This window comes from Tamandua tetradactyla, chromosome 21 (genome assembly GCF_023851605.1).
Source record: "Tamandua tetradactyla isolate mTamTet1 chromosome 21, mTamTet1.pri, whole genome shotgun sequence".
Taxonomy (NCBI): Eukaryota; Metazoa; Chordata; class Mammalia; order Pilosa; family Myrmecophagidae; genus Tamandua; species Tamandua tetradactyla.
This window is the reverse complement of record NC_135347.1, coordinates 47310671-47323286: the sequence shown is the minus strand read 5'-3', so window position 1 is coordinate 47323286 and position 12616 is coordinate 47310671. Positions and strand designations below refer to the sequence as shown.

The 12616-nt window shown below is 37.6% G+C and overlaps 2 protein-coding genes across 4 annotated transcripts in view; both read right to left on the bottom strand.

The window, feature by feature from the left end:
- Positions 1–12616, bottom strand: part of EDIL3 (EGF like and discoidin domains 3) — a 459417-nt gene that overhangs the window by 54125 nt on the left and 392676 nt on the right. The gene's annotated exons all lie outside the window — the stretch shown is intronic.
- Positions 10629–11521, bottom strand: LOC143665365 (small ribosomal subunit protein eS4, X isoform-like). Its single transcript, XM_077138712.1, has one exon. It carries the CDS (start codon positions 11489–11491, stop codon positions 10700–10702), a length of 792 nt encoding a protein of 263 aa, XP_076994827.1. The 5' UTR covers positions 11492–11521; the 3' UTR covers positions 10629–10699.

The following is a 12616-nucleotide window of genomic DNA, read 5'->3' as shown; positions in this document are numbered from 1 at the left end:
ATGAGAGAGATTCAGAGAGAGCAGAGCAGAACGACGTAGCCACAAGATGCAGAGTCCTCCAGCCAGCAACCTTTGGAGATGAAGAAGGAAAATGCTTCCTGGGGAGCTTCGTGAAACAGGAAGCCAGGAGAAGAAGCTAACAGATGATGCCATGTTTGCCATGTGCCCTTCCACTTGAGAGAGAAACCATGAACTTCATAAGCCTTCTTGAACCAAGGTATCTTTCCCTGGATGCCTTAGATTGGACATTTCCATAGACTTGTTTTAATTGGGACATTTTCTTGGCCTTAGAACTGCAAACTAGCAATTTATTAAATTCCCCTTTTTAAAAGCCATTCTGTTTCTGGTATATTGCATTCTGGCAGCTAGCAAAGTAGAACAAAATATAACATTTCAAAATGGCAAGCCTCAATATAAAAAGTATCCATTTGTTCCAATTAACTTATAAGTTAAATGCATTTCCAGCCAAAACTCCTACAGGGTTTTTGGAGAATGTGCTACTGCAATCTGAAAATCTATGTGAAGACAATGAAGGGCCAAGAAAAACCAAGACAATTAGCAGAGTGGTTGTTGGTGGGATAGGGTGGGGTGTGAGACGCCTCTACCACCAGTACCAAGATTTCAAGCAAAGCCTTAGTCACTCAACAGTGATACTGTTATCAGAGTAGACAAGAAGACATAACAAAATAGAGAACAGAAACAGAATCTTCTGTGCATTTTTACAATATAGAGATGGCAGTGCAAATCAGCTGAAGGGAATCCAACAAATGATGCTGTAGAGAAAAGACTATTCATGTGAAAAAACAACTATCTGTTTCTTACTTTCTATCATCAGTCCAAATAAATTTCAATGGACTAAATTCCTTCTATGAAAACAAAAACTTTACATTTTAATTTTCAAAAAATATATAGTTGCTAAAAAGTTTGTGATGTTAAGTAGAAAACAATTTTCAAACAGAAAATACACAAAACCTAAAAAATGACAATTGTACTATATTAAAATGAAAACATGTATACAACTAAAATACAGTAGGCTAAATTAAAGGCTTACTTACCAGAGCCTGAGAGATGCTATTCTTACAAATATAATTACTATGATAAATAATTTAAAAGGGGGACAAGTCAATAGAAAAATAATGGGCAAAAGATCATAGTGACAATTCAAAGAATATTAAACAATATTGATAACAAGAGATAAAACATAAAGATGATCAATTTCACTAATAACCAAGGAATTACTACAATAGGTCTTAGATTGTACTTCATGTCCAAAGTGTAAAGGTACAACAGTAATGATTTTATTGAGCAGTTGGTAAGCAGATGGAGAACGGCAGGTCTCATGCACTGGTGGTGAGCACAGAAACTGTTACAGCTTTATGGAACAAATCAGCAGTATTTAGTGAAGCAGAAAATGCACACACCCCTTGACTTAGCAGTTGCATTGATAGATATATTCCCAAATAAGCTACCACACAAAAATTCAAGGAGACTTATTTAATAATGTTTACTGCTATATTATTGTTATAGCAAATAATTGTGGAAAAAATAATAAAATCCACAAGAAGAAGTGATAACTAAATAGGATTTTATTTATTTAATGGTTAAAATGATTAAATAGGACTGTATGTATCGAACTGGAAAAATCATCTCAAAAATATATTATTGAACAAATAGGAAAATATTAATGTGAATGAAAAAACAGACTGCAGTTAGAAATGAACATTTATAATTTTTTTATTTTTTTAACAAAATGGCACCATCAGACTTGCCTCAGGTGGTGCAGATTCCCCTGGATCTGCTCGGTTCCTCCTGCCTGCTGGGCTTTGGCTCTTTGTTGCATAGAAGGCTACTTATGATGTTTACAAAGACATTGCTACCCTCACTTGGTCCCCTAATGCTGCAATTGTCCCACCCTCTCCAGGTGTGAAGCCTGGCGTGGGGGCTTATTTGGACCTACAGGGCTCTAATGTCTCACTTAGAACCTTCTATACTCATAGAGACTATGGACCCTCTTACCATTCCTTAGTCCTAATGAACTCGGACTTTGCAAGTTGTGTCAATTGGCTTTCTGAGTGGCTGCCCTTTTCTTTTATGGTAAGAAAACCCACAAATATAAGAAAGGGAATGGCTTTTGGTCCACTCTGGCTATGGAAAGAAAGGAGACTGGGAAAAGCCAGCAGGTGTATTTGTTCCCTCTCCATATTTCACCCCAACCAATGACACCCAGGCATAGTGGGAACATAGGGCCTCTATGGAGACCTAAATAACTTCTTGTGACGTTGTGGCCAGCTCAGTTAAACATGATCCTTTTATTTGTTTTCATAATTTCGCTTTGTCTCTCATGATTGTTGATCTGGGATTGTATCATCCAAAAGTATTAGTTTTGGTTGAGATGCTGTTTTATAGGGAGCTTTGGTTAAGCAACAATTTTTACAGTACTGTTAATTTATTGTAAAAATATGATGGAACCACTTGGAGGAACTGAGAGCAGGTGACATGGATGGACATTTGCACACTGGTGTTTACTGTGACAGTGTTCATGTTATGCAATAGATGGAGGTGGCCTAAGGTACATCAACTGAGGCATGGAAGGGGAAACTGTGGTGCATACACACGATAGACTATTGAATGGCTCAAGAAGTAATGCAGTAATGCAGGGGCGGTGGGACAGTGGCTCAGTGACAGAATTCTAAGCCTGCCATGTCAGAGACCCCAGTTTGATTCCCAGTGCCTGCCTATGCCAATAAAAAAAAAAAGAAGGAATGCATGCATTTGTGAGGCATGCAATTAGGTGAATGGATCTTGAGGACAGTATGGTGAATGAAATAAGCAAGAAACAAAAAGACAAATATAATGCCTCCCTAAGAAGGGCTAATTATAATGCGGAAACTCTTAAGAATTGAATTTGAGAGAGAGCTTAGGTTATCAGGTGAAGGTCTACTGACAAGGTTCCTGGAGTGTAAACTCTTACAGAAGTCACATCTGTTCTGGAGTAGTTGCTGTTATTTGTAAATTCTACGATGCTGAGCTCATTGTGTATAATCTGTTTCCTGGAGCTTTGGATATTTGTGGGATACCTGAGACTCAGAGCTAGAGTACCGCAGCTATGAAAGTCAGCGCTACCCCATACAGCAACTGTTAAGAACACTGAAAAAGTGGTCAGACTTCAATTAGAGATACGAATGAAGCTGATTGGGCAGGAATAAGGTAAATCAGACCAAAAGGTAAAGGATGATAGTGACTGTATTTTAAAACTTCAACTTCTGTGTGAGACCAAAGGAAGAGATGTTTATGTGGTGCAAAATTTATATTTTCAGTAGCACACTATCTAATCTAATATGTATGGTCAGGTTATTTGGACACTATAATTACATGGAACCTTGTATAGGGAGGGATATTTTGTTGGTTTGTACAGGTTAGTATGATCCTTAATACATCCCAGAGTAATATGAGCAGATAGAAAGTATTTGCAAAGTCCTCTTGAGGGATTGGGGAAAAGGTGGAAATCCTGGATTTCCCCACCTGGGGAAGATCTGATAACCTTGCAAGCTTTGGGGACTGCCAAATTGATGGGCCAGGCCCTCGAGCTTGGGGCTTGCCCTTATGAAACTTATTCCTGCAAGGGAGAAACTAAGCCCACTTATGATTATGCCCAAGAGTCACCCCCAAAAGAACCCCTTTTGTGGCGCAGATGTGGCCTCTCTCTCTAAACCAACTCAGCAAATCAATTCACTTCCCTCTCTACTACATAGGACATGACTCCCAGGGGTGTAAATCTCCCTGGCAACATGGGAAGTGACTCCAGGGGATGAGACTGGCCCTTAGAAAGCCTTCTTAATCAAAAGGGGGAAGAGAAATGAAATAAAATAAAGTTTCAGTAGCTGAGAGATTTCAAATAGAGCCAAGATGTCATTCTGGAGGTTATTCCTAGAAGGTATATAGATACCCCTTTTCAGTTTTTGGTGTACTGGAGTAGCTAGAAAGAAATATCTGAAACTGTTGAACTGTAATCCAATAAGTTTGATTCTTGAAGATGAATATCTGGGATATTTTGGGGGTTCTTTTAATTTTCTTTTATTTTTACTTTTACTCTTATTTTAATTTTTTTTGGAGTAATGAAAATGTTTAAAAATCAATTATACTAATTGCACAGCTATATGATGATACTGTGAATCACTGTTCAATTTGGATGATTATATGGCATATGACTATATAATATATCTCAATAAAATTGCATTTTTTTTTTAAAAAATGATGGAATAGAGGCCAATTAGTCAAAAATGAAATAAAAGGAATCCAGGTTTGAAAAAAAGAAATACTGTTTCTATTTGCAGATGATAAAATGTTGTATGTAGAAAAACCTAAGAAATCCAGTAAAAACTGTTAGATCTGATAAAAATATTCAGCAAAATTGCAGGACTCAAAATTAATATAAAATCAAATGTATTTCTATACATTTGCAATGTACAATACAAAGAAGAAATTTAGAAAAAAATTCTATTTATGGTAACATCATAGAAAACTAAAATATTTAAAAATAAATTTAACATGAGACATGTAAGACTTGTACACTGAAAACTATAAAAGATTATTGAAACAAATTACAGTTAAATCATTGAAAATGTATCCCATATTCATGGATCAGAAGACTTAATATCTAAGTTGGCAATACTGCCCAAATTAACATACAAATTCAATGCAATCCCTACCAAAATCCCAGCTGGCTTTTTTTCCGAAATTGACAACTGATCTGAAAATTCATATTAAAACTCAATAGTCTCAGAATAGCTGAAATAATCTTGATGAAGAAGAACAATCTTCAAGGATTACTGTTTCTCAATTTCAAAAGGTACTACAAAGCTACAGTAATCAGACAGTGTAGTACTGACAAAAGGATAGAGAGACAGATCAATGTATAACATTTGAAGCAAATTGGCCCAATGTTAACTTTGTTAAATTTGAGTATTACACATGAACGAAATGCTTTATACTTTAAAAATGTACAGTATATTTGAACTCCTTAAGAGGGAGTCAAATAATCCACATATTTATTTTTGGTTTTTATGAAATATGTGGGTATTAGGGAAAGGGGGAATAAAGCCATTTAAGCTGTTTGTCTAATTTTTTCCAGAAACACTGACATTATATGTTTTGTTTAGCCACACAACCTAAAAACATGCTAATTCTTGGAATGCAAATACTTGACAATTAGGCAACTTCTTAATCTTTTAAAAAGAAATATTTCCTGCCCATTATATCATAGCTCTAGGTCTTAAAAAAGCTAAGGTCCTTAAAGTTTAAAATTAAAGCCATTTTTTTTTGCATTTCAGATGATTTCTTTTTTATTACTACAGCCAAACCATTAACATTAAGCCATTCATTTTAAAGAAAGATTTTGCCCATCTGTTACCTGAAATTATTTTGTGTAACTTTTTTTCATATTTCTGCTAACTTTGGTCTAAAATAAATATGGCAAAATCATGTCAACATGAAATAACAATGAAACCTATAATATTTTATAAATTGTATTGCTAAGCTAGCCTTTGAATAATGACAGATAGATGTCTTCTGCTCTTATGGACTGAATCATGCCCTCCACAAACATATGTTCAAGTCCTAAACCTTTGTACTCAAAACAAACTCATTTGTAAATAGGATATTTGAAGATCCTATTGGTAAGATGAAGCCAAACTAAATCCGTTTGATTTAAACAAAGGGAATTTGGACCTAAGAATGGGAGACAGATGGGGAGAGATGGCTCTGTGAGAGAAGCTGAGATTGAGTAGGGAATGCTGGCAAATCACCACAGCCTGTTTATGGGCTTCAGAGAAGCATGATCCTGCCAACTCTGTAAATTTAGACTTCTAGCCTCCAAAACTGTGAGGCCATGAATTTCTTTTGTTTAAGCCCACCATTCTGTGGCGTTTGTTATAACATCCCTAGCAAACTGAGACATCTGGTATGAAAATTGAATACAAATGAAGTATAACTATGTTATTTCACATACATTTTATTATCCATTTTATAAAAACATAAAATCTAGCCCATGTACCTTAACTATTTTTTGAAAACCATGCATGACAGGGCAAAAGTGGAGGTGATTTAAAAATATTTATTCCCTTCCCAATATGTTTAACTCCCTTTCACAGCCGTTGTTATACCTCAATAGTGCCTAATATACAATAAGATACTCAAAAGATTGCATTGTTTTTATTATTTCATTGTTGAATGCAGACAAAATTAATGTCAATTAATACATCAAAATTAATACATCCTTGTTTGATGTTCAAATGCAAGAGGGTTTACGCATTCAATTAAGCAATTATCTATTTACAATCATTTGTCCTCTGCTAGATGGTGAGATCTTTGAATGTGCTAATCATGTTTTAGTCATCTTTGTATTTTCAAGGTTCATCACAAGGTCTGCATATACAAAGCAATTCAGAGACACCCTTATTAGATGGACGGATAGGTTAGATGGAAAGAGATTAGGTCAGGAGCGTAGGTTGGGGTCTGCTTTGAAAATACGAAAGGCTCAAATTTCATTTATAAGCAGCAAGGAAAATTATATATGTAAAATTCTAAAGAAATGTTTGAGTGAAGAAAAAGATCTCCTGAGAAAGAAGTTCTAAGGTGGAACATTAAGAACTTTATGGAATTTATATTCCATGGCACAGTGAGTTGGCAGAGTCGGCTGGTATAATTGGAAGGTAAAGATTAGAGTTAAGTGAGAATGACTTTAATGTTTTGTGGGTAATGCAGAACGAGGAAAAGGTCTCCAGATTCAATGAGTGGTAATGAGGATGGAAAACCCAAGGACAAACTGACAGGTGGAGGGACAGGGCCTTTCTTTTTTTTGCAGTGTTCACTCAATTTAATCAGAGTTTAAATCAAGATAAGGAGTGCCAAACTGACAGCCAATGACAGCCCTCATGAATAAGAGTGAGTTAGCAGGTCAGATTAGAGATGGGTAGATAAGGATCTAGGAACAAGTAGAGGACGCTAGTAGAATATAAATTCCAACATCCTGTTGCCATGTATGTGTCAGAATCCGGAGACTAATGGGAGCAAGACAGTCCAGATTCTTTCTTCTAAGACTAGAAAAGTAGACCATGCAAACCTGAACTCAGCAATGGCTAAGAAGGAAAATCAGTGGGACAAGGGCTGTATGAGTGAAGAAGAAATGTTAACTCAAAGCAATTGGACTCAGAATCTTGGAAGCTATGATATTAAGAGTGGCTGGTGGAATTTCAGGGATCCTGAGAGTGACAATAGACAGGAGAGATGCTGCAGAAAACTGCAGAGAAGGGAGAAGTCCAGCAAGAGGTGTTGTATATGGGTAGTTGTTTTAGTTTGCTAGCTGCTGGAATGCAATATACCAGAAATGGAATGGCTTTTCAAAAGGGAAATTTAATAAGTTGCTCGTTTACAGTTCTAAGGCTGAGAAAATGTCCCAGTTAAACAAGTCTACAGAAATGTCTAATCAAAGGCATCCAGGGAAAGATACCTTGGTTCAAGAAGGCCAATGAACTTCAGGGTTTCTCTCTCAAGTAAGAAGGCACATGGCGAACACAGTCAGGGCTCCTCTCTCGGCTGGACAGGCACATGGTGAATACAGTGTCATCTGCTAGCTTGGTCTCCTGGCTTCCTGTTTCATGAAGCTCCCCGGGAGGCGTTTTCCTTCTTCATCTCCAAAGGTCACTGGCTGGTAGACTCTGCTTCATGGTGCTGCAGCATTCTCTGTTCTCTCTCTGAGTTTCTCATTCTCCAAAATGTTTCCTCTTTTATAGGACTTCAGAAACTAATCAAGACCCACTCAAATGGGTGGAGACATGTCATCCCCTAATCCAGTTTAACAACTGTTCTTAACTAAATTTCATCAACCAGGGAGATGATCTCATTACAGTTTCAAATATACAGTATTGAATAAGGATTATTCTACCTTTTAGAAATGGGATTTATATCAAAACATGGCTTTTCTTAGGGGGCATACTTCCTTTCAAACCAGCACAGTAGTAGAGTGTATAGGTGTCAGATGGGGACTCATGAGGATTTTGGAGATATCTGATAGATATTAAAAGGCAATTTGCAAGCAGGTAGACAGACACCTGTGTCATGGAGCATGGGGCAGAACCTATGTCCCCTCAGTGGCTGGATTCTTTTCTCAGAGAAGATTGGTGAGGCTGAATTTGGGAAGGGATGGAAGGTCATGAAGTGAACCAACTGGTGGATCATGTAGAGGTGTGGTCCAAAGGAGTAAGTCGAGAATTCAGCAATTAAAAGCTGCATATGGGGAGAGAGAGGGGCGGTAGCAATTCTAACAATGCCCAGCTAAGAGTCATATGACAAGGCTTGAAATGTCTGGGAAACAGATTCCAGAGTTTGGATCCACCAGTTTGGACTGAGTAGCCTCAATGGTGGGAGTTGGGAGTAGGCAGAGTCAGGAAGCCAGGAAAGTGATGATATTGGTGAATTCCATCCAGATCACCGAAGAAGATCCTGAAGGTGGGGTTTACCAGATGGTGTCTGGCCTTCCACCTGTGTCTGGCAAAATGCTGCCGTTTCATAAATAGACAGCTACTTCCTGTAACAGACTGGCCACTGTGGGGCAGAAGTGGTTGAAGCAGGGTTTACCTGCATGGGTAACACACTATAGCACTAAGCGAGAATAGCTTCCCCTCTCTCTCTCTCATACACACATACACATACACTATCATGGTTTCTATAGTTTTTTAAGTTCCCTTGATTCTCTACTCAAACAAATTCCCTTAGTTGTCCCTTTTTCTATCCCAGCTTGAGTAAAAGTAGAGAATCTAGGAGAGTGGAGGAGTTTATTTTCCCTGGGTGTCTGCAGATTCTCTCACATGCTAATTATATACTATATACCACTGCATGCTGATTACTACAGAGAAAGATAGAAAAGAATATAACTTAGATCTCTCAAACCTAAATAGGGCAATGATTTCTATAGGTTAACATGTCCTAGTATGGCATACCTGCTAGGAAACATATAAAGTGCTCTTTTGGTTGGACAAAATATTCCTTAAAGAGCCTTATTCTTTTCTTTGCTTTTGGTTGTGAATATGAAGTGCAGGTTTTTAGTGACAGGATTTAATCGAATTTAATTATTGAGTCTGTTTGCTGGTTCAGTGCCCAGAAAGCTTTAGGAAATGGATGGTTTTTGAGTACCAAAGTAATAAATAAGGAATCCATACTCTCTGTTCTAAACTTTCTTGCTTACTTTTGTTCTTAAAATCATTTATTGGGTGGTGCAATGGTGGCTTAGTGGCAGAATTCTCCCTGCCATGCTGGAGACCCAAGTTCATTTCCCGGGGCCTGCCCATGCAAACAAAACAAAACAAAACAAAACAAAACAAACAGAAAAATCATTTATTGGTTATGATAAAATTTTAAAATCTTACTTTTTTGTAATGAAACTGGTTTTGATTTTATGTCTTCCTGGACTTCCTTGTTGGTTGATTTATGTATTTTACCCAGTTGATATTTTTAAAGTCATCATTTAGGAATTCAGTAATTGATTCGTGCAATTTTAAAACCTGCTCCCCATAACTGTATGACAAAGTTGTATTATTACTTAAAGTCAGAAGATATGACTTGTTTTGGGGTCACCAGGATGTTGGATTAAATACATCTTTTATTTTTTAGAGTCCACGAAGACTAAAAGAAGACGATAGCAGTAAAACATAAATTTTCACAGTTAAAAAAATGGGGTTACAAGGCAGAACATGCAAATTATATACTATATAATATAATTATATAGTATATAATAATGCTTACTGAGAGAAACAAAGGAGAGGCTAAGTGTCCTGATTTAAAATGAGCATGTAAAATGTTTTGTACCACTTCATTTGATCTAAAAGATAAAATGATATAATTTGCAAACTATTACAGTAATACAACTACAACAATAACTTGCATAAAAGAGTTCAGTCATCAAATGCTTCCCAATACATATGCAAAAATGTTTACATTTTCATGTATTGGTAAAATTCCAAATAACCAAGCTATATGGCAAAGTGTCTTCCATCATGTGGTTTATGATATAAGGCTTAAATCAGAAAACTGATTTAAGTCTTGCATTAGATTGGTGGCCTTAGGTAAATTAATTAACCACTCTAAAACTTCAAGAGAGGCATAGTGTCTTAGTCTCCTAGGGATGCCGTCACGAAATACCACAATCTGGGTGCCTTCACATAGAAGAAATTTCTTGTCTCACAGTTCTGGAGGCTAGAAATCTGAAATCAAGGTATTAGCAGGACCATGCTTCCTTTGACACCTACAGGGTTCTGACAGGAGCTTGTGGTATAATTCAATTTTTGATCCTGCCACATGGCCAGCTGCTCTCTCTTTCTCTCTCTTTCTCTCTTTTTTCTCTCTCCTAGTCTATGTCTAAATTTCCTCTTCTTATAAGGACACTAGTCATATTGTATTTAAGACCACCCCTCCCCCTCCTGTATGACATCATTTTAACTTGCCTAATTCCTTCTGTAATGACTTTACTTCCAAATAAGACACCATTATGGAGAGTAGATCTTCAATATATCTTTTCGGGGAGAAACAATTTGATCTATAACACATGATTTAGACTTTTTTTTTTTCCAGGAGCAATTAATCATACTTTATTATTAATTAGCCACACAAAGAGTTCTTTCTCCATCCATGTCACCTAAAGATCATTTCACCCACTGCTCTGTTTTGCTGCCAGCCTCATGTCTCTCTCTTCAGCAATTGTGAGGCGGATACCTCTTCCTCGTGGAAGAGAAATCCACGGCTTGTTGCCTTTGCCAATAACAAAAATGTTGGAAAGCCGGGTGGCAAAGCTGTTGCCGTTGGCATCTTTCACGTGAACCACATCAAAAGAACCAGGATGTCTCTCTCTGTTGGTGATCACACCAATTCTTCCAAGATTAGCACCTCCAGTAACCATACACAGGTTACCAGTATCAAACTTTATGAAATTGGTAATCTTGCCTGTCTCCAAATCAATTTGAATGGTGTCGTTCACCTTGATGTGGGGATCAGGGTAGCGGATGGTACGAGCATCATGGGTCACCAGATGTGGGATTCCTTTTGTGCCTACAAAGATCTTCCTCACTTTGCACAACTTGTACTTGGCCTCCTCAGGTGTAATACGATGAACAGCAAAACAACCCTTGGTATCATAGATCAGACGGAAATTCTCTCCTATCTTGTCAATGCTGATGACATCCATAAAGCCAGCAGGATAAGTTATATCAGTTCGGACCTTGCCATCAATCTTTATGAACCACTGCATACAGATTTTCTTTACTTCATCTCCTGTTAGGGTGCACTTAAGTCTGTTTCTTAAGAAAATGATGAGAGGGAGACACTCTCTCAGTTTATGGGGGCCAGTGGATGGATGAGGAGCAGACACACCCGTCAGTTTGTCCAGCATCCAATGCTTTGGAGCTGCTACACGCTTCAAATGCTTCTTTGGACCACGAGCCATAGCTGCGCTAGGCACAGAAAGAGCTGATCTAGACTTTTGAGGTTCCCTTCAATTTGAAAATCTCTGTAATTCCCTGTGCTGCATGTTAATTATGGTAACCATCTCTGTTTAATTAGGTTTTATGTGCTAGCCAACCTCAATCCAACATTCCTTGAGTGCCTACACTGTGCTAGGCTCCCATGTTACTAAAATGCTCCTGAGGGGCTCTGGTACGGTGGGAGAAGAAGACCCACGGGTATGAAGGTTACAGAACAAATGGCTGAGCCATTTCCGGCCTCACAGTCCTGGCAGAGAGAGGGTGGAGAGCCAGCAGAGCGGAAGTGAGCCCTAATGGGGAAGGGTTAGTAGGAGGTAGACAACGGAGAAAAGAGCAAACGGCATTCCAGATCAGGAGAGGAGCATATGCAAAGGTATCTTGAGAGGGCTTTATATATTTGGAGAAGAGAATTTCCATGTAGCTGGAGCATAGAGGAGAAGAACCTCAGGAAGAGGAGGCTAGAATTGGAAGTTTGAGCTACACTGTGAGGCGGTTTTCTCACTAACTGCCATACTTGAGAATTAAGGAATTTATAATCCTTGAAATTTTAGATTTTAACTTAAATGTGCTATTTTTTAAAGTAAAGGCAATTAGGTTTCCACCATGTATTTCACTTAAAGAAATCTTTCAAACTCTCCAGCACCTTAGGTCCTTTGTCTGTTAAATGTGCTTATGCCTACCTTCAGCATTGTTTCTGTTTTTGTATTACGTTTATCTCTTGGGCAGGCTCCCACTATTAATTTTTATACAAACTCGTTTTCAGATGGATTGGTTTCTTCTTGCTTCAATGTTAGATGATATAAAACTCTATTACCATTACATAATTTGTAAATCTGGTGCATATTTCGGTACAATTTTTTAAAGGTAGCATGGATTCACATGGTATGCTGTAAATTTAAACTGTCTGACTTCACCGGACTAGCAAATAGAATCTTATCTTTAATTGCTAATGATATTAGTATCCTGCCTTTTTAATAGTTGCTATTTGTCAATGTGTATAGCAACTTTTCACCAGCATTTCTGGAGAAATGCCGGGGAGAAATTTCCTAAAGTTCCTCGTAGGTGTGCTAGAAAAATGCAGCAGCTAA